The 26,253-nt window shown below is 41.8% G+C and overlaps 1 protein-coding gene across 7 annotated transcripts in view; it reads left to right on the top strand.

Annotated features, from left to right (window-relative positions):
- LOC137352259 (eukaryotic translation initiation factor 4 gamma 3-like) overlaps window positions 1–26,253 on the top strand; it is a 436,424-nt gene that overhangs the window by 276,708 nt on the left and 133,463 nt on the right. For all 7 annotated transcript variants that reach the window (XM_068017538.1, XM_068017532.1, XM_068017537.1 and 4 more), the window contains 3 exons: window positions 2,817–3,054; window positions 6,181–6,314; window positions 22,486–22,608. In XM_068017538.1, the coding sequence (XP_067873639.1) occupies window positions 2,817–3,054; window positions 6,181–6,314; window positions 22,486–22,608 (495 nt within the window). The remainder of the gene's footprint in view (window positions 1–2,816; window positions 3,055–6,180; window positions 6,315–22,485; window positions 22,609–26,253) is intronic.

Genomic DNA, 26,253 nt, shown 5'->3' with positions numbered 1-26,253 from the left:
CAAGAGCAAGGAAGTTATGTTGAACTTGTATAAGACACTACTTCGGCCTCAGCTGGAGTATTGTGTCCAGTTCTGGGTGCCGCATTGAAGGTAAGATGCGAAGGCATTGGAGACAGTGTAGAAAAGATTCACAAGAATGGTTCCAGGGATGGGGAACTTCATTTACAAAGATAGATTGGAGAAGTTGGACTGTTTTCCTTGAAGAGAAGGCTGAGAGGAGATTTGTTAGAGGTATTCAAAATCATGAGGGGTCTGAACAGAGTGGAAAGGGAGAAATTCTTCCCAATCGTGAAAGGATCAAGAATGGGAGAGCACATCTTTAAGGTCATTGTCAAAAGAACTTTTTCACACAGCGAGTGGTTGGGAGCTGGAATGCACTGTCAGAGAGTGCGGTGGAGGCAGGTTCAATCGAGGCATTCAAAAGGGAGTTAGTTACCTGAAAAGAATGAATGTACAGAGTTATAGGAGGAAGGCGGGGGAATGGCACAAAATGAATTGCTCACTCAGAGCTGGTGCAGACACAGTGGGCTGAATGGCCTCCTTCAGTGTCATAGAGTGATACAGCAGAGAAGCAGGCCCTTCAGCCCACCAGGTCTGTGCCGACCATCAACCACCCATTTATACTAATCCTACATTAATCCCATGTCCCCTACCACTTCCCACCTTCCCTCAATTCTCCTACCACCTACCTACACTAGGGGCAATTTACAATGACCAATTTGCCTATCAACCTGCAAGTCTTTGGCTGTGGGAGGAAACCGGTGCACCCCGCGGAAACCCACGCAGCCACAGGGAGAACTTGCAAACTCCGCACAGGCAGTACCCAGAACCGAACCCGGGTCGCTGGAGCTGTGAGGCTGCGGTGCTAACCACTGCACCACTGTGCTTTAACAAGTCTGTGATTCATTCAATGCTTTAAAAATGCTGAATTGAACATCGTAGCAGGTCATAACGTTGAAGCAGGCCAGATCTATGATTTCAGTGTTAATCACAATGTGTAAAAGGAATAAATTAACAATACCCTGTTTGACACCTATGTAAAAAAAAAAGTATCATCCCATTCAGGTCCAGATATGTTGTCAATTAGTCATTATTTAAAAGTATACGTTTCAGGAAGCTTTCTACCTAGGTCCCAAGCCTGCTGACCTCTGGTTAAGTTGTGGCAAGACATAGGAAGAGGAGTAGGCCCATTAGGCCCTCGAGCCATTCAATGAGATCACAGTTGACTTACGACCTAACTCCATATACCAGTCTTTGCCCCATATTCCTTAATACCTTTGGTTTTTCAAATAACTCAATCTCAGATTTAAAATAAACAATTGATCTAGCATCAATTGTCATTTGTGGAAGACCGTTCCGAACTTCTACCAATCTTTTGAGTGTAGAATCTTTTTCCTAATTTCACTCCTGAAAGGTCTGGCTCTAATTTTTAGACTTTGCCCCCTCTCCAGTCCTAACCTCCCCAACCACTGGAAATAGGTTCTTTCTACCCTATGCCCTTAATATCTTAAACTTCGATCATATCACCCCTTAACCTTCTAAGATGCTCCAGTTGGCCCCAGTATTCTGGGTTAAGAGGCAAAGAGCTAAGGCTCTTAATCACTGTCAAACAGTCTCTGTTCCTGATCACTGTCAAGCAACCTCTGCTGAAAGTATGGGTGTGGGCCTTTAGCGAGAACCAGATTCTGCTGTGTTGTTGCTGTTGATAAATATCTAAATACTTGCTGTGACAGTTCATGCATGAGCAATAGGCACTTGGTGTGGTACTAGAGGACACCCCAGTGACAGTGGGACCTTTCCCCACGAAGGAGTCAAATGTGTTTCAGGATAGTGGGGAACATTGCGCATTGTTTAAAATTCCCTTCCAACATTGTTTTGACATCTTGTGTTTCTTTTAACTGCTGTGGAACATTGTACATTGAAGATTTTCATGCTTGATTGCATTCAGACTTTAGTAACTAATCCACAATTACTTGCAAATATTAGCTATATGTAGGCAAACCTGCATTCCATTTTAAAATGTTTCCAGTTTCTTCCTTCATACTAAATAGTATGCACCTATTCAATTTTGTTTTAGGTTTCCATCATTTTTATCTAGATCCAAGTCTGCAGTATTAAACCTGAATACCTTGTGCAATATTGCGAAGTTATAGTAATGTTGGCTGCTGAAAGTGGGAAGGCTGCTACTGTATACAGGAAGGATCTGTTTCCCCTTGTGGAGAGGTCAGTTACCAGGGGGCACAGATTCAAGGTGATTGGTAGAAGGATTAGAGGGGACATGAGGATGGAAGGATTGTCCTCTGAGGAAAGATTATATAAAATGGGCCTTTATTCTCTGGACTTTAGAAGAATGAGAGGTGATCTCATTCAAACATACAAAATTCTTAGAGAGCTCGACAGGGTTGATGCAGGAAGGATGTTTCCCCTGGCTGGGGAGTCCAGAACCAGGGGACACAGTCTCAGAATAAGGGGCAGGCTATTGAGGACTGAGAAGAGGAGGAATTTCTTCACTGGCGGGTGGTGAATCTTGGAATTCTCTACCCCAGAGGGCTGTGGCGGCTCAGTCATTATGTTCAAGACTGAGATCAATAGATTTCTATATATTTAAAACATCGAGGGATTCGGGGATAGTGCTGAAAAATGGGTTGAAGTAGATCATCAGCGATGATCTCATTGAGTGGTGGAGCGGGCTCGAGGGATTGAATGGTGTACTCTGCTCCTATTTCTTATGTTATTATGTAATGATCGTCAAATGATTTAACTTCTGCTGGGGTGGGAAAACAGTTGAGAGTAACATGTGTCCACTTATACTTCAGCCTAAAATTGAAGAACTTACAATTGAAAATGCATCTGAATCTGAACAAGATAGGTCAGTTCCAGATGCAAATCTGGATAAAGACTTGGATGTTAAAAAGCATGCAGACATGGAAGAAAATGGGGATCAGGAGCTAGAACCTGAACAGAATGGTTCAGAGTCTGTTTCTGAAAGTGAAAGTACTGAGACCAGCACCAAAGACAGCCCTGATGACAGCCTGGTGTCCAGCTTCAAAGAAGGTAAATTCTGGTTTCAGTTGCTGTGGAATATTGCATGCTGTTGCTACTTGTTACCAGCTGAATTTGAAGAACAACTTGATTGCGCTTAATAGCAGGTATTAATGGAATCTCGGGTCAAAACAATTTGCTGTTAAAGTTTGCATGTCGGCCATGCTTAAGATCTTGTGGAGATTATAAGTCGTTAATCCTGTCAGCATGACTAAGCAGATCAGTTGTAACAGTTGGTGCTTTTGTGAAGTATTGTACCTAGCAAAGGGAGCATTAAGTAAAATTAACTCCGAAATTTGTGATGTATATTCTCAATGGTCATGCAGTGCATTTGCAAGATGTGCTGTGGCCATTTCTGTCGAGTAGAAGTTTTCTCTGCCCAAACCGTTTTTGACTTGAGGAACAAGGCCTTAAAATTTATTCTGATGATGGTTTTCAAATTTAAAACAAAATTCAGATTGTGGTGTTATATTTTGCAAATTAACATATCAAATCTTGAATTTACACCAGAGTTTTCTCCTGTTAATATTAGAATATAATATTGTATCAGTGTAGAAAGGCTCAGCTTCCTGAGGAAAACTCAAGATCCCCAAAGGTTTACAAACCTATTTATTGTGTTTTCTTTAAAAAAAAAATCGTGTACACTGTTCTATGCTAGAGGTCTCTTCCCATAAGGTCCATTCGACTAATTGCACACTCAGTAATATCGTAACATTATTGTACAAACAAAATTCAGCTATCGCAACACTAACCATTACACATACCGGCTTTTGGTCATAGTGTTGTGTTAACATTATTACATTTATAATTCCAAAACATGGGTCATAAAAGTCACCAACCAGATATAACTTGGGATAAAAACAAGAAATGCTGGAAACACTCAGCAGTTCTGGCAGCATCTGTGGAGAGAGAAGCAGAGTTAACGTTTCAGGTCAGTGACCCTTCTTCAGAACTGGTAAATATTAGAAATGTAAAAGGTTATAAGCAAGTAAAGTAGGGGTGGGGCAAGAGATAACAAAGGAGAAGGTGTAGATAGGACAAGGTCATAGAATAGCTGACCAGAAGGTCATGGAGCAAAGATATGTTAATGGTGTGTTGAAAGACAAAGCATTAGTACAGAAAGGGTGTGAACGGACTGAAAATTGAACAGCCGCAAGTACAAACAAAAAAAAACAGTGGGTAAGCAAACTGAACAAACTAAGATGAAATAAAATAAGATATAACTTGGGCATGTGCCCTTTTTAAATGTATTTGTCAGAAGTACAGTGCATTCTTTATATCTCCTTTTTGTTGATCAGTCTTTCCTATCCCTCCCTCTCCCCCAACCTATGTTTTGATGGCCCTTCCCAGTATTCTGGTTCCTTCTCTTAGTGCATGGTAAGTTAATGCTGGTGGCTGTGCCACAATTATGATGCATTAATTGTTGGAACAGGTAACCAGACTAACAGACGACTGGGCAACTCTCAACCTCCATAAATTTGCCCAGGCATGCGCCATGGAGAGGTCACTCCACTGACCACCTCCAGGCGCGTATCCATTGTCTCTCGAGATAAGGAGGCCCAAAAGAAATTACTGGTACCTGTGGAACTGTACTTCCATGAGTCAACAAATATGAAGCAGTAAATTGGAAAGGGAAGATTTCAAGAATCAAATGAAAAATTGAAGCAAGCTACTCCTGGTGGATTAGCTCATAACTCTTGGGTGACAGTTTGTTGCAGATTTTCAGCTATTTGGGACACTGGTGCACCACCTTGCTTTCTCTCCCCCACTCTTTATGTCTCTTTCTCTTTCTGTCCTTTTTTCTCTGTCTCTGTTTATGCTTTCCCTTTTTCTCTTTCTGTCCCTGGTTTTCTTGCACTCTTGCACTGCTCACTTTGTCGTCATCCTCACGTTCTTGCTGCTCCCTGTCTCTGTGCTTCTCTTGTTGCCCTTGCTTTCTTTTCCTCTTTGCTGCTCCTCTTCCAATCTTTAATGCCTACTCAAGCTTTATGCTCAAACTCACTTGTAGCTTTTATGTTCATCTTCCTTGCTGAAATCTAAATAGATTGTTCTGCATTGATCCATTATATTGTATTTGACCAAACTGAATTGGAAGCGCAATTGATTGTTTAGCCTTCACTTGAATCAAGGTTTAAAACAAATAATCACAGATTTGATTTTTTAGGTGTACAGGTTACCATAATTTTTCACCTGTATGTCACTTGCATTAGTAATTAAATTAGGTTCTTGAAATCCATCTGCATGCTTCATGTAAAAAAAAAGTAATAAAAATTACTGCTAATGCTTTTTAGCTTTTCCTAATGCTCAACTGCTTACACAATAATCTGTAATGAATGACAAATAGAGGTCTTCTGCAGCAAAGGAGAACACTTGAAGCAGTGTGAAGAGAGCATGAAGGTCCAGTTTACAAGACTGAGGAAGTGGGATTTTAAAAAAAAAGATTTGATTTAAAGTTTCCAAAGGAGGAGATACTCAACTCGTGTTTAAGGTGAAGGTGACGTAAACTGCTGAGGGCTAGGGAATCAGAACAATAGCACAAGTTTGATGGCATCCAATGAAGGGAGAAGGACAGGGCTTTTGAACCTCTTTTGTAGTTAATGTTGCAAAGCCAGTGGTCTGAGTTCGAGAAGTTGTTGCTTGGTGCAATGCTGATGAACAGTGATAAGAGCAGTCATCGTCATTTCAAGTCACACGGTATGCACAGAGGTGAAATTTGCAGATTTGTAAGCCAACTTAATCTGTGCATTTATTAAATTTATTACTAAGTATAGGAACCATGCAACAGTGGCTGAAACATTCTTACCTAGTCATCAGGAGAAGATTGCTCAACACCAAGGCTTCCTCCAAAAGAACAAAAACAAAAAGTGCAGGAAATACTCAGCAGGTCTGGCAGCATCTGTGAAGAGAGAAGCAAAGTTAACGCTTCAGGCCTGTGACCTTTCATCAGAACTGGTCAAGAAAGCTGAGAATATCACGATCTGCTGATCTCTCTCTTCGCTGATACACCATGTGTACATTCATGGCTTGTTATAACACAATTGATTTTGCACAATAGAAAAAGCTTTCCTCCAAAATCCACTCTAAATTAAAAAGCCATGGTTGTCTGTTGTTTTTTAAATGTGTGCTTTGTGATTGCAGACCATTGGAAATTGTTAAATCCAGAGGGCAAGAAACGATATGACCGGGAATTTCTCCTTGGGTTCCAGTTCATAGCAGCCAGTACCCAGAAGCCAGATGGATTGCCAGCAATCAGCGATGTTGTTCTTGACAAGGTGAGTTTAATTCTCAAGTGTTAGTGCAGATCTAGTAATTAGTGCAAACTAGTGTCAATATGAACCCTGGCAAGGTATTCACAGTATTTATTTCAAGTGTGTTTTTGTCCTCTGAAGCACAATGAATAATGCTTGATTTTGTCCAGAATGCACGTGCTTTATATATTTTCAAAGTACTTTTAAAAAAAAAAACATGCTTATTTTTCTACTCTATTTCTGTTGCGGTCTAAACCAGAATGAAATCCCGTAGTAAGGGGTGCAGAACCCAATTCCTCCATGTGGAAGTCTAGAAAGCGGGCTTGGATGTGTGATGTACCTGGAAGCTACAGTGCAAGCCCGCCATAATGCATGTCAGCAACAGTGTGGAAAAGTCATGTAAATAGCAAAGCTTCATGCTGTAAAGTAAATGAATTTTACACAGAGACTTCCTTTCTTGCGTCAGCTTTAGTTTCAGATAATATTCATAAAGAGCTTTGATTAATTGGTAGCAAAGCTTTTGGAGCCAAAAGGTTGAAGCGTTCTCTTGATTAAGGATGCTCTGAAGCTAGGAACCCTCACAACATTGAAGAAGTGTTTAGATGAGCACTTGAAATGCCATAGCATACAAGGCTACAGGCTAAGTGCTGGAAAATGGGATTAGAATAGTTAGGTGCTTGATGGCCGGCACAGACACAATGGGCCGAAGGGCCTGTTTCTGTGCTGTATAACTCTATGACTCTATATATTTTCCACATGTTTCAGCAGCTGGTATTTGAAATGTCAGACATTTTATAAGTTGTGATGGTGCTGTGTTCTGTCTTGGCTAGTGTTACGACCTCAATGCAATTGTTAACGTTAAAATACGATTTATAAACCAGACTAATTTTAGGAATTACACGACAAGATTTAAAGTTTTAAGACTTTGAGTCTAACAACTAAACTAAAAGAATACCCCATGAACCAAACAGTATTTTGTAAGTAGCTGATACCCCAGATTACAAAGAAAGGTATTTGCTTTACTTATTAAAATACTTGAAAACGTCTCTTATATGTTACACTATCCTTTTTGATTGACAAAATCCTTTGCGTTTAGAAGTCCCAATCTCCTCCAGTAGCAATGGGTTGGATCTCCCAGACCTCTTCAAAAATCAGTGTTCTCTTTGCTCACTTCTCCGAGCACTCCCGACCTGGACGTCTGAAAATAAGGTGATTCCTGGTGATCCTGTTGAGCTTCTCCACAAACTTCAACTTTCAAAACAGGTTTAAGTCTTCGCAGCCTTTTGCTGTATCAGGATTCTCTCTCTCTCTCTCTCTCTCTCTCTCTCTCTCTCTCTCTTTCTTCCGGCTGCAACTACTGGTTGTCTTCCTTACAGCCAGCCTTGAGGCCACGATTGCTGGTTTCTTCCTTTACAGCCTGTCTGCCTTCAGAAATTGTTACATTTATCTGGACTCAAAAGGCAATAGATTATTGACCTGTTCCAATGTAGAGAGTCTGTAAGTCTGGTTTCACAGAGCCACCTGGGCCTTCCCTTGTTCCCAGATGTTAACAGCTGCTTGGTATATTTGCATCTTCAGAATCACTGACTTCTTGTTTTATGACCTGAATGCTTGGGAGGACGAAACCCCATTATTCGTCTGCAGTTTCCTTTCTTCAAAAAAAAAGTCTTTGATCTGTCTTGTCCTTTAGCAGAGTAGATGTGAGGTCGCCTGGCCTTCTGGACTCAGGCTTAAACGTTTAAAAATTACAATTTTTAAAAACATAATTGTTACAAAGTCCATCATTCATAATAACTAGTTACCTTATGGACAGACAGATTGGTAATGACCATCTGATTGGGAAATTTACATAAATTGGTATCAGATTTTAGTAGTCACTGAGCTAAAAATACATAGCACAACATAAATAATTTTCTTAGTCTGTATATATAACTAATTTGGACCTTAGATGCTTTTGGGGTAAAATCTTTTTTTTTTAAATAGATGCTTTTGGGGTAATATCTTCAGATTGGAAGACTCTGTCAAAGCTTTATTCTGGTTTCATCTTTCCTTTGTTGTGATCCGGCGCTCTTTTGTATAGCTTGCGATTGCTTCTTTCTTGTCCTCTCTGCTGTTGATTACTGAACAGATGGTACGCTGTACATTTGAATTTTTGAGGCTTTTAAAAGAACCTATGAAGTTAAATTGTAGCCATGATCCAGTTTTCATTAGGAAGGAGCCATGGTTCTGAAGACTTAAAATTTGCTGAATTTAAAAATTCTTTATTTACCACTGAAGTCTAAAGATCAATTTTGAGATTCTTTTGTAATCTGATATATAAATTCTGTAAAGTTAATTTGAGGGCTAGGTGTTAGAGGGAAGCAAATGCAAATCTCTCTCTGCTTGGAAATCCAAGTTTGTTCATTTGATTGGTAACATACGAACATACATACAAACATGCAAATTAGGATCTAGGAGTAGGCCACTCGGCCCATCAAGCCTGCCCTGCCATTCAACAATATCATGGCTGATCTGATTGTAACATCAACTCCACATTCCCGCCGACCCCTAATAACCTTTCATACCCTTGCTTATCAAGAATCTATGTACCTCTGCCTTAAAAATATTTCAAAGACGCGGCTTCCACCACCTTTTGAGGAAGAGAGTTCCAAAGACTCACGACTCTCTGCGAGAATTTCTTTTTTTCTCATCTCTGTCTTAAATGGGCGACCCCTTATTTTTTTTATAAGTAACCCCTAGTTCTAGATTCCCCCACAAGAAGAAATATCCTTTCCACATCCACCCTGTCAAGACACCTAAGCATCTTATATGTTTCAATCAAATCGTCTGTTACTCTTCTAAATTCCAGCGGATACAAGCCTAGCCTGTCCAACCTTTCCTCATAAGACAACCCGCCCATTCCAGCTATTAGTCTAGCAAACCTTCTCTGAACTTCTTCCAATGCATTTACGTCTTTCTTTAAATAAGATTACCAATACTGTACACAGTACTCCAGATGTGGGCTTACCAATGCCCTGTATAACTGAAGCAAAACCTCCCTACTTTTGTATTCAATTCCCCTCACAAACAATAACATTCCATTAGCTTTCCTAATTACTTGCTGTACCTGCATACCAGCCTTTTGCGATTCATGCACTAGGACACCCAGATCCCTCTGCATCTCGCCATTTAGATGATATGCTTTTTCTTCTTTCTGCCAAAATGGATAAGTTCACATTTTCCCACACTATACTCCATTTGCTAGATCTTTGCCCACTCACTTAACCTATCTATATCCCTTTGTAGCCTCCTTATGTCCTCCTCACAACTTAATTCCTACCTATATTTGTGTCATCAGCAAATTTAGCAACCATACCTCCTCATTACATCTTGCCAACCAGAAAATGACCCATTTATGCCTACTCTCTTGTTTCCTGGTCACTAATCTATCTTTTATGCATGCCAAAATTTTTCCCCCTACACCACGGGCTGTTATTTTCCACAATAACCTTTGATGGTGGCACCTTATCAAAGGCCTTCTGGAAATCTAAATACAGTACATCCACTGGTTCACCTTTATCCACAGCCCATGTTACTTCAAAGAACTCCAATAAATTGGTAAACACGATTTCCTTTTCACAAAATCATGTTGACTCTGCCTGATTACCTTGAATTGTTCTAAGTGCCCTGCTATGATGTCTTTAATAATAGTTTCTAACATTTTCCCTGTGACAGATGTTAAGCTAACTGGCCTGTAATTTCCTGCTTTCTGTGTCCCTCTCTTTTTGACTAAAGGAGTTACATTGGCTATTTTCCAATCTAATGGAACCTTCCCCAAATATGGGGAATTTTGGAAAATTAAAACCAACGCATCCACTATTTTACTAACCACTTCTTTTAACACCCTAGGATGAAGTTCAGCAGGACCCAAGAACTTGTCAGCCTGCAGCTCCAACAGTTTACTCAGTACCATTTCCCTGGTGATTGTAATTTTCTTGAGTTCCTCCCTCTCTTCCATTTCCTGATTTACAGCTATTTCTGGGATGTTACTTGTATCCTCTATGGTGAAGACCTATGCAAAATACTTGTTCAATTCATCTGTCATTTCCTTATTTTCCCTTATTAATTCTGCAGATTCACTTTCTATAGGACCAACACTCACTTTGTTAGCTTTTTTTCTTTTTAAGTATCCATAGAAATTCTTACTCTGTTTTTATATTTCTAGCTAGCTTTCTTTCGTACTCTCATTTTTCCCTCCTCATTAATCTTTTAATCATTCTTTGCTTTTTATATTCTGTCCAATCTTCTGACTTGCCATCTTTGCGCAGTTATATGCTTTTCCTTTAAGTTTGATCCCGTCTAAGGTTGGTGGGTCCTCCCCTTGGAATTTTTGTTTCTCGTTGGATTGAATCTATTCTGTTTATTTTGAAATATCCCCTTAAATGTCTGCTGCTGCACTTCTATTGACCTATCTCTTAACCTTCTTTACCAGTTCACTTTTGCTAGCTCTGCTTTCATGCCTTCATAATTGCTCTTATTTAAGTTTAAAATACCAGTCATAGACCCATTCTTCTCTCCCTCAAACTGAATTCAATCATATTATGATCGCTGCTGCCTAGAGCGCCTTCACTATGAGGTTGTTAATTACTCCTGTCTCATTGCACAATACCAGGTCGAGTATAGCCTGCTCTCTGGTTGGCTCCAGAACGTGCTGTTCTAAGGAACTATCCCGAAAACATTCTATGAACTCATCTAGGCTACCTTTGCCCATCTGATTTTTCCAGTCAATATGTAGAGTCAAAGAGTTATACAGCACAGAAACAGGCCCTTCGGCCCATCGTGTCTTTGCCAGCCATCAAGCACCTATCTAGTCTAATACCAATGTCGATTAAAATCCCCCATGACTATCACTGTACCTTTCTGACAAGCGCCAATTATTTCTTCCTTTATACCCTGTCCTGCCATATGGTTACTGTTAAGGGGCCTGTTTACCACTCCCACAAGTGAATTCTTGCCTTCATCATTTCTCATCTTGACCCAAACCACTTCTACATTCGGGTTTCCCTGAACTTTGGTCATCCCTCTCGATATGCTGGTGAGTGTCAGACTGGTTGCACAAGTTATCACAACCAAACCCAATGCTGACCCCGCATGATCACACACAAGCACATCAGGCTGTAGTCACTGGAGAGTGATTAGATTAGAAATCATGACACTCTTCCCTTCCTTTCTTTCTTCCCTCCTCACATACAGGTTGCTGGAAATGTTTTTAGAGCCCTTGTCATCAACTGGCTGAGATCAGCTAATGGCACAGACTAGAACTCAAACCCTGGATCTTCCTCTTCCGTATGATTCCGATACTCACTGGTTCAAATCAGCCAAGGCAGTAGCTAGTCCAATGGGCTCCAGAGTGTCTCTTTTTTGGGCCCAGCCCCAACAAAAATTCTCATAGTCTCACCTGATACTGATAAGATTGCCACTGATCCTGCTTTCATCCGCTTCTGTTTCTCTAAAGTGATCCCTTCCATTTCTGCTTCTCTCACTAATTCTTTAAGAGCATAATATCTCTCAAAGGTCTCTTCCATTAGCTCACTACAAATGCCTTTTTGTAATGACATGTTAATATTGCCCTTCTCAATAGAGAAAAATATTGGGAATGGGCAGGAGATTAGAACTGAGCATATAGAACTTAGTGAGCTTTGACGGTACAGACGCAGGCCATTCAGCCCAGCTGTTATATGCTGATGTTTATGCTCCGCTCAAGCCTCCTTTTCCCCCCCCCCCTTCCTCATCTAACGCTTTTGGCATACCATTCTATTCCTTCCTCCCTCATGTGCTTATCTGGTTCTCAAAGCATCTATACTACTCATCTCAACTACCCCTTGTATTCCGCATTCCTATCCCTCTTTGGATAAAGAAGTTTTTCCTGAATTCTGCGTTGGTTTCTTAGTGACTATCATGTATTTATTTATATTCATTCACTGGATATGGGCATCACTACAGGGACAGCATTTATTACCCAATCCTAATTGCATTTAGAAGATGGTGGTGAGCTGCCTTCTTGAACAGATTGTGAAGGTGTTCCCACAAAACTGTTAGGTAGGAAATTCCAGGATTTTGACCCAGTGACAGTGAAGGAAGTCAAGATGGTGTGTGACTTAGGAACTTGGAGGTGGTGGTTGCCCCATCTGCCTGCTGCCCTTGTCCTTCCAGGTGGTAGAGGTCGCGAATTTGGGAGGTGCTATCCAAGAAGCCTTGCTGCTCTAGTTTTGGACTTCCCACAGCTGGAAAAATTTTCTTTGCATCTACCCTTATCAAACTGTTTGATAATCTTGAAGACTTCATTCAGGTCATCCCTGAGCCATTTCTAGAGGAAACAAAAGCTCTAGCCTGCTCAGCCTTTCCTTTTGAGCATAATCTCTTGATTCTGGTATCATCCTTGCGAATCTTTTTTGCACTTTCTCCAGTGTTTCTATATCCCTTTTATAATATGAAGACCAGTACTATGCATAATACTGCCTTAAGTGTGATCTAACCTAGGTTCTATATAAGTTTACTGGTGTCGTAAATAGTGTGGAGGAAGGCCTTCGATGACAGGACGATATAGTTGGGCTGGTAAGATGGGCAGAGCTGTGGCAATTGGAGTTTAATCCTGAGAAGTATGAGGTGATGTACTTTGGGAGGACTAACAAGGCAAGAGAATATACAATGGATGATAGGACCTTAGGGAGTGCAGAGGGTCAGTGGGACCTTGGGGTGCTTGGCCATAGATCACTGAAGGCAGCAGCATGGGTAGATAAGGTGGTTAGGAAGGCATATGGGATCTGGATCGGCGCAGGCTTGGAGGGCCGAAGGGCCTGTTCCTGTGCTGTAATTTTCTTTGTTCTTTGGTCCATAACCATGCAGCTCAGGCTGAAGGCAGAGAGAGAGGTAGGGTTGAAGATATATATGGATAAGAAAACCATTTTGGCACATTTATAGTCATCCATGTAGAAAAAGCCTAGAGTCTCCCAACATGTAAATAATTTGAGTTTTAGCCTTCCACACTTTCTGCAAATGTTTTATGCATTGAAATTGCTCATTCTTTGAACTTATTTCAGCCTGTCATTAAACAGAGAGGAATATATAGCTACATTTAATATACTATAGAATAAATTGACATAGTACATTTATAATTAAACTGACCAAATTATGTGTTGAAAGTAATAAAATATGAAAAGAATAATTAATCAACTAATCACAGAGCTTACTCCAAGCACATCCTTATTTTTTTCACCAGATTCATAGAAAGCTTACAGCACAGAAAGAGGCCACTTGGCCCATCATGTCTCTGCCAGCTGAAAAAGGATCCACCCATTCTAATCCCACCTTCCAGCATTTGGTCTGTAGCCTGCAGATTACGGCATTTGAGGTGCATATCCAGACTCCTTTTGAATGAGTTGAGGGTTTCTGCCTCAGGTACTCTTTCAGGCAGTGGATTCCAAACCCCCACCACCCTCTGGGTGAATTTTTTTTTTACCTTATCTCCCCTCTAATCTTTCTACCAATCACTTGAAATCTATGCCCTCTAGTCACTGACCTCTCTGCTAAGGTAAATAGGCTCTTCACCTCCACTCTATCCAGGCCCCTCAAAATTTTGTACATTTTAATCAGATCTCACCTCAGCCTTCTCTGTTCCAAGGGGAACACCCCCAGCCTTTCCAATCTTTCCTGATAGCTGCATTTTTCCAGTCTTGCCAACATCCTCGTAAATCTCCTCTGTACACTCTCTAGTGCAATTACATCCTTTCTGTAATGTGACCAGAACTGTACACAGTACTCAAGTTGTGGCCTAACCAATGAGTTATACAGTTCCAGCATAGCCTCCCTGCTCTTGTATTCCATACCTCGGCTAATAAAGGAAAGGATTCCATTTGCCTTCTTAACCACCTTATCGACCTGTCCTGCTACCTTCAGGGATCTGTGGACATTCACTCCAAGGTCCCTCACTTCCTCTACATTTCTCAATTTTTTCCCCCCATTAGTTGTCTATTCATTTGCCTTGTTTGACCTCCCCAAATGCATCACCTCACACTTCGCTGGGTTGAATTCCATTTGCCACTTTTCTGCCCATCTGACCAGACCATCAATATCTTCCTGCAGCCTACAGCTATCCTCCTTACTATCTACTACACGGCTAATCTTTGTGTTGTCTTCAGACTTCTTGATCATGCCCCCTACATTTATGTGCAAATCGTTAATATATACCACAAGAAGCGGGGGACCCAGTACTGAGCCCTGCAGAGCGCCACTGGGAACAGCCGTCCAGTCACTAAATCACCCGTCAACAATTACCCTTTGTTTCCTGCCATTGAGCCAATTTTGTATCCACCTTGCTACATTTCGCTGATCTGATGGGATTTATTTTTTAACCAGTCTGCCACGTGGGACCTTGTCAAAAGCCTGACTAAAATCCATGTAGACCACATCAACTGTGCTACCCACATCTATCTTCCTTGTTACTACTTCAAAAAATTCGATCAAGTTGGTCAGACAAGATCTCCCCTTAACAAATTCATGCTGACTATCCTTGATTAATCTAAGTGACAGTTTCTCATGTGTCTCAGAATTGATTCCAATAATTTGCCACTACTGATTTTAGACTGGCCTGTAATTATTCAGTCTATCCCTCGCTCCCTTTTTAAACAAAGGTACAACGTTAGTAGTCCTCCAATCCTCCAGCTTCACAGCTGTATCCAGTGAGAACTGGAAAATGATGGTCAAACCTTCCACTATTTCCTCTCTTGTTGCTTTTAACAGCCTGGGGTACGTTTCATCTGGCCTTGGTGATTTATCAACATTCAAGGATGCTAATCCCATTTATACTTCCTCTTTCCCTATGTTTATCACATCCAATACTTCACACTCCTCTTCCTTAACTGCAATATCTGTATCGTCCCCCTCTTTTGTGTAGACAGACGCAAAGTATTCATTAAGAACACCACCAACATCTTCTGCCCCTACACATAGGTTACCTTTTTGATCTTTTATGGGCCCGACTCTTGTTTATCCTCTTGCTCTTAATGTATTGATAAAACATCTTTGGGTTGATCTTGATTTTGCTTGCCAATATTCTTTCATGCCCTCTTTTAGCTTTCCTAATTTCCTTTTTGATTTCACCCGTCCACACTCTATAGTCCTCTCGGCTTTCTGTAGTATTGAGTTCTCGGTGTCAGACATAAGCTTTCCTTTTCTGCCTTATCTTACCCTGTAAGCTCCTTAACATCCATGGGGCTCTAGATTTGGGTGTCCTACCCTTTTTCTTTGTGGGAAAATGTTTCCTCTGAACCCCTTGAATCTCCCCTTTGAATGCCTCCCACTGCCTTCAAGTAGCTGTTCCAGTCCACTTTTGCTAAATTGCTCCTCAGCTTGGTAAAATTGGCCTTGCCCCAATTGATAACTCTAACTCCTGTTCTATCCTTGTCCTTTTCCAAAATTATGTTAAAACTGACTGAATTATGATCACTACCATCAAAATGCTCTCCCACTGCCACTCCTTCCACCAGCCCATCTTCATTTCCTGAAACTAAGTCTGAAACTGTGCCTTCTCTTGTTGGACTAGCTACAGACTGGCTAAAAATGTTCTCCTGAATACAACTCAAGAATTCTGCTCCCTCAATTCCTTTCACACTCAAACTATCCCAGTATATATTGGGGTAGTTAAAATCCCCTATTACTGCCCGAATGTTCTTGCACTACTGAGATTTGCCTACATATCTGCTCTTCTATCTCCCTCTAACTATTGGAGAGTCTTTAGTACACTCCCAGCAGTGTGATTGCCCCTCTTTTGTTCCTTAGCTCAATCCATATGGCCTCATTTGTTGAACCTTCCAACATATCATCCCTCTTCACAGATGTAATTGTTTCTTTGACCAAAATTGCCACTCCCCCTCCTTTCTTATCCCCCTCCCTATCGCATCTGAAAACCCTGTAACCAGGAATGTTGAACTGCCATTCCTGTCCCTCCTTAAGTCATGTTTCTGCAATAGCTATCTTATACTGCCACATGTCTATCTGTGCCCTCAGCTCATCTACTTTATTTGCTATACTCCTTGCATTAGAATAGATACCCTTGAGCACTGCCAAACTCTCTCTCTTTATTTTCTAACCTTTGTTTCCTCTGTCTTCCAGACTTATCTATTAATTTTATGTCTTCCATTTTCATTTCTGATTTGTCCCAATTGAGTCCACCCTCAGGTCCCCATCCCTCTGCCAGCCTAGTTTAAACCCTCCCCAACAGCACCAGCTGAACGTCCTGCAAGGAACTCAGTCCTGGCTCTGTTCAGGTGCAAACCGTCTGATCTGTACAGGCCCCAAAACCCCAGAGCCAGTCCCACTGTCCCAATAATCTAAAGCCTTCCTTCCTGCTCCATGTTTCCTGTACTCACTTGCGCATGGCACTGGGAGTAATCTGGAGATTACTACTTTTGAGGTCCTGCTTACTAATTTCTTAACTAGCTACTAAATTCTGACTGCAGGACCACATCCCCCTTTCTACCTACGTCATTCGTTCCGATGTGGACACGACTGCTGCTGTTCACCCTCCCCCTACAGGATGCTCTGCAGCCGCTCAATGAAATCCTTGACCTTGGCACCAGGGAGGCAACGCACCATCCTGGATTTACCTCTGCCGCCACAGAAATGCCTGTCTGTTCCCCTGACTATTGAATCATCTATCACTATGGCTCTTCCAGTCTTCCCTGTACCCTCCTGTACAGCTGAGCCACCCATGGTGCCATGGACTTGGCTCTGGCTGCACTCTCCAGATGAAGCATCACTTTCCTCAGTATTCAGAACTGGAGCCTCCTGCACTACCTGCCTGGTGGTCACCCATTCCCTCTCTGCCTGCATACTCTTAACTGTGGGGTGACCACATCTATAAACATGCCTTCCATGTAGCTCTCATGCTCACGAATTCACCACAGTGTTGCCAGCTGCCACTCAAGTTCCAAAACCCGGACCTCGAGCTGCCACAATTGACAACACTTCTATAAACGTGCTATCCTCACGGATGCACCGCAGTGTTGCCAGCTGCTGCAATGAACAATTCAGTTAGATGGAACCTGCTTAGTCCTTCCTGTTTTTTTAAAACAAAATTGAGAAACTCACTATCATAATGGGTAAGGTAGATGGCACGGGTCATTCCTGTAGGCTGACGATTAGATTTCCTGTTGAATTTGGTCAAGTTGAGAACACATCATTTATTCAGCTCCATGAAGTTGTTTGTCCACTTTTGCCACACCCCAACCCAGGCAGGTCAATTGTGAGAACCACAGCAATAGAGTGCGCTCTGTGGAGCAGGTATGATGGGTTTAAACAACCTAATCACATAGCATATGAATTTGTCTAATTAGGTCCACTAGTTGTTTGAACACCATATCATACCAGCGATAATATGGCAATTTATTGATGTAATTGTTTAATTTCATGCTGATATTTAATTTCAAAAATTAGTGAAGAAAAAAGCTTCAAAAAGAGAGTACCCAGAGCATGACAAATGGGAAGGAGAAAGATGAATCAAAAAAGCATAGAGAAGTAAAGGCTTTGATTTAGAGTCACACAGCATAGAAACAGGCCCTTCGGCCCATGGTGCCTGCGCCAGCCATTAAGCACCTATCTATTCTAATCCCATTTTCCAGCACTTGTCCTGTAGCCTTGTATGCTATAGCGTTTCAAGTGCTCATCTAAATACTTCTTAAATGTTGTGATGGTTCCTGCCTCTACCATCCCTTCAGGCAGTGCGTTCCAGATTCCAACCACCCTCTGGGTGAAATCATTTTTCCTCAAATCCCCTCTAAACCTCCTGACCCTTACCTTAAATCTATGCCCCCTGGTTATTGACCCCTCCGCTAATGGAAAAAGTTTCTTCCTATCTAATCTGTCAATACCCCTCATAATTTTGTATACCTCAATCATGTCCCCCCTCAGCCTTCTCTGCTCTAAGGAAAACAACCCTAGCCTTTTCAGTCTCTCTTCATAGCTGAAATGCTCCAGCCCAGGCAACATCCTGGTGAATCTCCTCTGCACTATCTCCAGTGCAATCACATCCTTCCTTAGTGTGGTGCCCAGACTGTACACAGTGCTCCAGCTGTGGCCTAACTAGCATTTTATACAGCTCCATCAGAACCTCCCTGCTCTTATATTCTATGCCTCGACTAATAAAGGCAAGTATCCCATATGCCTTCCTAACCACCTTATCTACCTGTGCTGCTGCCTTCAATGATCTATGGACTAGTACACCAAGGTCCCTCTGACCTTCTGTACTTCCTAGTTGTTTTTATGGTTGGGTACTTCTGAATGCTGAGTCAGTTTTTCAGTTTCTCGCCATTACAGGTTATGCACACTGTCTTCACGGACGAATACATGAACACTCTTCAAGTTCTTCTCTTGATCCCATTAACAAATTAGGTTTCAATAGTTAACCTGCTTACACAACCCACATTTGAATTGAAGTCAGGCTTCATGCAGCACTTCAACTTTTGTCTGAAAGATACTGAATAGCATCCAAAACTAAGTTGGACCGAATGGATGATTTGGGAATTTCTTCATGTCCCTAATGGGGTAAGAGATGCAGAACACAGTGCAGTTACATGAAAATTAGTTTTCATTCGTCCCTGGTAGTGAGCAGGAACAAGAAAAGTAGAGTGAATTGCATCTCTGCTTTTTATCAGTAAGACTTAAATTTAGTAGCTTTTATTGCGAATAAGGCCATCTCTGATCAATTCCTTATATCGCAGTCCACCCACACCCACTTCCCCCTCTCGACCCTATTTCTTTCTGTGTCCGCCCCTGGAAAGAACTCTCTTCCGATTCACTTAGAACTGTACTTTCAAAATTTCAAGCTTTTAGCCCTCCATTTAGCACAGCATTTCTGCAGCCACTGATCTGTTCATCCGCTGATCTGTTCATCCGCTGATCTGTTCATCCGCTGATCTGTTCATCCGCTGATCTGTTCATCCGCTGATCTGTTCATCCGCTGATCTGTTCATCCGCTGATCTGTTCATCCGCTGATCTGTTCATCCGCTGATCTGTTCATCCGCTGATCTGGTCATCCGCTGATCTGGTCATCCGCTGATCTGGTCATCCGCTGATCTGGTCATCCGCTGATCTGGTCATCCGCTGATCTGGTCATCCGCTGATCTGGTCATCCGCTGATCTGGTCATCCGCTGATCTGGTCATCCGCTGATCTGGTCAGCCGCTGATCTGGTCAGCCGCTGATCTGGTCAGCCGCTGATCTGTTCAGCCGCTGATCTGTTCAGCCGTTGATCTGCTCAGCCACACCCTCACCTCCATCTACGATGTACTTGTCCCCACTACAACCATTGCTTTCTCTCACCCTGGCTATTCCCTCAGAATGGCCTTCATTTCTCCTCCCTTAAGTTAAAGGGATGTTGACTTGAAAGGATATTTTGGACAATTGGTTTAGCCATTCACTGCCAGATTTAGCTGGGCCACATAAAGCACTGTCAGGTCCTGCTCTCGTATGCTAAAACTACTCGTGTTGGGGGTAACACATTAGCCTGGATGGAGAATTAGCGACTAACAGGAAACAGCGTTGGGATAAATGGGTCATTTTCAGGTTGGCAAACTGTGACTAGTGGGATGCCACAGAGATCAGTGCTGGGACCTCAACTATTTACACTCTATATTAATGACTTGGATGAAGGGACCAAGTGTATTGTCACTGAATTTGCTGATACAAAGATAGGTAGGAAAGCAAGTTATGAGAGGAGGACACAAAAGAGTCTGCAAAGGGATAAAGCTAAGTGGGTGGGCAAAAATTTGACTAATGGAGTATAATGTGGGAAAATGTGAGGTTATCCACTTTGGGAAGAATAGAAAAACAATAATTAAATGGAGGAAAATGCTGCAGTACAGAGGGATCTGGGTATCTTCCTACATGAATCATAAAAAGTTAGCATGCACGTACAGCAAGCAATTAGGAAGGCAAATGGCCTTTATTGCAAGGGAGATGGAATATTAAAGTAGGGAAGTCTTGCTACAACTGTGCAGGGCATTGGTGAGACCACACCTCGAGAACTGTGCACAGTTTTGATCTTATTTAAGAAGAGATATACTTGTATTGGAGGCAGTTCAGAGAAGGTTCACTAGGTTGATTCCTGTGATGAAGGGAATTTAGAAGAATGAGTGGTGATCTTAATGAAACATATAAGATTCTGAGGGGGTTGGTCACGTTGGATGCTGAGAGGATGTTTCCCCTCGGTGGGGAATCAGGAACTATGGAATCAGTTTCAAAATAAGGGGTCTCCCATTTAACAGGGAGATGAGGAGGAATTTCTTCTCTGAGGGTCGTTAATTTTTAGGATTCTATACCTCTGAGACAACGGAGGCTAGGTCATTGAATATATTCAAGGCTGTTAGATTTTTGATCTACAAGGGAGTAAACGGTTATGGGTGGTAAACAGGAAAATGCAGTTAAGGCCACAATCAGCTTAGCCATGATCTTATTGAATGGCGGAGCAGGCTCGAGGGGCCAAATGGCCTACTTCTGCTCCTATTTTTTATATTCTTGTGTTTGTTATTCCAGGATCATCCTGGAATGCAAAGGTAACCCCCAGCTTCCTTTCTCTACTGCAAACCCATAAACCTCTCACCCCTGTCTCCTCTACCTTCACCTCCATGATAAGAACAAGGAACTCATAGACTTCATCAAGGATTGAAACCATCCAATCAGCTGCCTCCTTCCGTTCCTCCAGCCTGCTGGGGCAAACTCCCTCGATGGCTCCCCCCTGCCCTTTCCCTGGACTTGTGTCTTTCTCGCTCTCATCTCCCTTCATGCCCTCTGAGCTCATCTTGTCCTTGAGACCCACTTCCAGCTCCCTCAACCCTATACTGTGGCCTCTGGTGTCCTCCGAGGATCTATCCTTACCCCCACCCCCCAACCCCGCATTTCTCATCTACATGCTGCCCCTCAGCACATCATCCGAAAATTGCACGTCAGTCTCCACATGTTCGCTAACAACACCCAGGTCCACCTGACCACCACCTCTCTCGACCCTTCCGCTGTCTCTAAAATGCCAGATTGCTTCTTCGATATCCAGCATTGGATGAGCAGAAATTTCCTCCAATTAAATATTGAGAGGACTAAAGACATTGTCTCTGGTCCCTGCCACAAATTCTGCGCTCCAGCTAGTGACTCCATCTCTCTCCCCGGCAACTGTCTGAAGCTGAACCAGACTGTTTGCAACCTCAGTGTCATATTTGACCCCAAGATGAGCTGCGGTCTGCATATTCGAGCCATCATCAAGACTGCCTATTTCCACCTCCGTAACATCACCTGACTCTGTGCCTACCTCAGCTCATCTGTTGCTGAAACCCTGATCTATGCCTCTAGACTTGACTATTGCAAAGCACTCCTTGCCTGCCTCCCACGTTCTATCCTCCATAAACTTGACATCATCCAAAACTCTATTGCCCGTGTCCTAACTCACACTGTCCCGTTCACCACCATTCCTGTGCTCTCTGACCGGCATTGGCTCCTGGTTAAGCAGTGCCTCAATTTTAAAATTCTCATCCTTGATCTCATCCCTCAATGGCCTCAACCCTCCCTATCTCTGTAATTTTCTCCAGCCCCACAACCCCCCAAGATAGCTGTATTCCTCTCATTCCTCTCGAGGATCCCTGATTTTAATTGCTCCACCGTTGGTAGCCGTGCCTTCAGCTTCCTGAGCTGTAAACTCTGGAATTCCATTCCGAACCTTCTTTTTCCTCCTATAAGATGCTTCTTAAAACCTACCTCTGACCAAGTTTTTGGTCACCTGCCCTAATATTGCCTTAAGTGGCTCAGTGTCATATTTTGTTTACTAATGCCCCTGTGAAGTGCCTTTGGGATGTTTTATTTCATTAAAGTTGTTTTATGAAGCAACTGTAAATAGTACATTTCAACTGAGCTTCATACCTCTTTGTTCTCTTCAAGTGTGAAGGTTTGGCTTGAGATTAATGTGGCCTGTGCTTTTCCTCGAACATTACATAGTATTGGACTAGGATTTTGCGAAACATTTTTTTTCTTCCCGTCACTGACCTTTTAAAGGTAATGTACTTCCTGAAGTTGTCGAGACATCAACACATCAGCCTGGTTTATATTTATCTGTTGTATGTGCCCATTGTGTATTGTGCCTTAATGTGGTGAAATAACCAGATCTTTTTATTTTCAGATTAACCAGACCAAACCAATTGCAAGACCTTTGGATCCCTCACGAATCCTGTCCCGGGGCCCAGACTTCACACCATCCTATGCAGATTTTGGAAGGCAGCCACAAAGTGGGCGAGCAGGAGCAGTAAGTCATGTCTGTCTTAAAGCAGGTTGTGTTACTTAATCACTGTTGCTGGGATTATGTTGTGTCTTCATTGAGTATTGCTATGACCTTGTTTGAGATGAACATTTACATGTACATATATTCATAAGGTATATGGAAAATTGAAAGGAACTGTGGCTAATCAAGCATATCCGTACCGCAACAAATCCCACTCGATAGGGTTTGAGGAAAACAGAATGGGAACAAATATTTAAGTGAATGCAGCTGAATCTTTGTTATAAGTTGTGTCCCACAATAAATGCTGTTTACTGACTGAGAGCACGCCAATATCCTACTCCCAGTCATATGCCGGTGGAGAGCAGTCTGTGGTAAACTTTTTCTGACATTACTCTCCCTGCACGGAAGTATCTTGCATCTGCTCTACATCACTCAATAATGACATGTCTGAGAGCAGTGATTCACTCTGTGCAGAATCATGCGTGCAATTTTGCTGCCTATCCGTTTTTAGCATAGCATCACAGTCCCATTACGACAGTTTGGTTGAGATGACAGGAAAATATTTATGTAATGCTACCTTTTCACACTTTATGCATGTGCCTTCACTGGGCTGCTACAAAGCCATTCCATTCCTTGTTTCCCTAGTACTGTTGATTTCGTTCAACTGGATAACTCTTCACTTAAAGCCATTTTCAAAGTTGAAGTTTGCATTGAGGAAGTGTCAGTAGACTTTACATCTGGTGTGGGTTTCCAAAAAAAGTCAATTTTTATTGACCTGGATCTGCAACTACTAATAAAACTCAAAAGATTTGGTCATGTACTGAGTGGTGTGCCAAATCTGAGGGGCCACAGTTCTCCATGAATCATTGTCTGTAAGATTGAGGATTGATTAAGCTGACATTTTTTAGTAGTGACAACAGCTCAACCTTCTTGACCAATTATCTCTAAACCAGTGTCCCAGCTGGAGCAGGTTTTGACCCTGGTATTACAAAATGTCTAAAGGAACAAATCTGCTTAGGGTTCAGATTACAATCTCGGCCAGCAATTTTGTGGTGTTATTTCTTGTGTTAATTGAGAGGCTTGCATGTAGGGTCCATGAATCCAAAAAATGTAGATTCTAGCAAAATCTAAGGGGCATATAAACAGCTTTGAGCTTCAAGCAATAAATTCTGACAGACTATCAAGCTGTGGAATGCAACAATTTGCCATATCTGCACAGATAGTTTAAGCCATGACACAAGTAGGAACTTCACACATGATTGGCGACACCTTTCCAAGTCTTGGAGTTGCACAAAGACGAAACAGTGCATACATAAACATAGAACTATGAGTATTACTCAAGGAGCAGTAGTTGTTAAGCCTCCCATTTTTGTGGGGCCACAGGTTGTATTCATCTAATTCCTAGTATAAGAAGTGGAAGTGAAGAATGGAATGGTGATCCTCGTAAACACTTACTCAAATCTTGTTTAGTGCCAGAATGGCACAGAACTAATACAAAGCTAATTTCACTCTCCAGAAAGGGTCAGTGTCTCCATCTGGAGATAGCAGCGATTTATTTTAATAGCCTGACTATGGAGAGAGACAGGCTCAAAGCCAAATACCCATTACCTTCTGTTATGAAGATGTTAGTGGCTCACAGGAAGACTCATAAGGCATACAATCATAAATGCAAGAAATTTGTTTGGTAGCCATCCAGAATTTGGATGCAGTAAACTGAGTTCCATCAGGATTCTGATGCAGGCCCGCGCTCTCTTTCAAAAGCTTCTCTTGTGAACATCCTCTTACATGAAAGAAACCTAGATATTTGACCTGACTCATTTTACACGAACCTTTCCTTGATTTTTAATTCAGATCCTTTGTAAACATATGTACCACCTTTTTGAAACTTCAGATTGTTGTCTGCTAAATTTTTTGACAATCTTTTGCTAGTATTGGTTTGAATAAGAGATCCGTCATTGCCAGGCATGGGAGTAGAAAATTAACTGTGTCTAATCTGGCATGATTGCGCAGTCCTTTTCAATTCTTTCAAATATGTGTTCAGATGTATTTTAAAACTGGGCATTATTCCTTCATCTCTCCATCCATTACAATCCGAAGTGAACATGGATGACAGAAGATTTTTGTCCTATTATATGAACAGGACCAAAGTCTATTTGGAAGATGAAACCATAATCTCCCTCTCGTATGCAGAAGATAGTTTTCTAAATGCTGTACGAAAAACCGCTCCAGTCAAAGCCCCAAATCAAAATTTGCGATTCTGATTGTGGTGGGAGAAACACACTGATAATTCAATCCCGTCGCTCTGCAGATCACCTAACATATCATTTAAAACTTTACAAATTAAAGAAAGACCCAGCCAAATTGTACCATCTATTAACCCCTGATTGAGGCTAACCAAACCAGGTGTCTTTCAATCAACAAATTAACTGTTTAATTAGAAGAACTAAATTCTTAAACACTACGAAGGTATAAACAACATTTAAAATAGAAAAAATTAGAATCCTTGCAAATTTACAGACCAGTGTTGCCGGAGGTCCTCGCGGGATGTTGCCAGAGGTCCTCGCGGGATGTTGCTGGAGGTCCGCACAGAAGTCTGATGTGGGAAAAAGGTTCTTCCACAGTAGAACAGTCCGTAGTCTAACTTCAGCAGTCGGTGATGCTTTCCTTTTCCAGTGAATTTCAACAATTAATGACGTGCAAACACTTTCAACAGAATCAATCTGACTTTAGAGTTTTTGAGGGATAAAAGATTGTCACAGTCTAACTTCCCTTTCGTCAATTTAAAATTACCACAGATCTCTGTTTTGACTTGACCTTTTTTTTTAGAATTTTGAGAGATAATTAAACAGACTAAAATCCTTTTCCTTCAGTTTAAATGGTTGAGAGCTCTTTTTCAGGTGTGCTAAACACCACGGCTGTCTATGTCCTCTATCTGTGTTCTGTTGGAACAAATTGTCTTCAACTCAAAGCCAGTTCAAAATTGAATTGTAACAAATGTATCACTTGCTACTCCCTCCCAGTGGCTGTATCTATGGTTTAACGAGAATGCACCCTTTGAATCGCAGTCTCCAAATGGCTGTTTCTAAGGCAACAAAAATGCACCTTCCTATAACTCCTGAGGCTTGCTGGTTCTTAAAGCAATACTGATCCTCTGCAAGCCTTAAAAGCAAACCACATATTCCTGACAAAAAAACTACAGGACCATGACAATACGCACTAGTAAAATGGCTGCTTGAATGTTTTCTTGACTGATAACCACTTCAAAGTCAGTAGAGCCTGCCTTCTGGTATGGTAAAATTCCACATGATATATAACTCTGCCCTGGGTTACCTTTAAAAGGAAATAGCCCTACAAGGCTGCAAGCACTGGCTGCACGCCGTCTGCAATATCAGCAGAGATTTTTCTTACATTCTTTGAATTAATAAGGGTTAATATTAATTAATCCAGGCGCTGCTTCACAAACCACTGACCACCTCCAGGCGCGTATCCATTGTCTCTCGAGATAAGGAGGCCCAAAAGAAATATTAATATAATTTATTTAAATCATGATATCTCCATACTTAAAGTAATTTTACATTAGGACCCAGGGTCTTAATCTCCCTGGCCCACCTATTACCTATGGTGGTTTGTTCAGCACTGATCATTCCAGCCTAATTCTCTGGACCCTTG

The sequence above is a fragment of the Heterodontus francisci genome, chromosome 37 (genome assembly GCF_036365525.1).
Source record: "Heterodontus francisci isolate sHetFra1 chromosome 37, sHetFra1.hap1, whole genome shotgun sequence".
In the NCBI taxonomy this organism is placed as follows: Eukaryota; Metazoa; Chordata; class Chondrichthyes; order Heterodontiformes; family Heterodontidae; genus Heterodontus; species Heterodontus francisci.
Note: the sequence above shows the minus strand (reverse complement) of the source record. Positions and strands in the feature narration are given on the sequence as shown.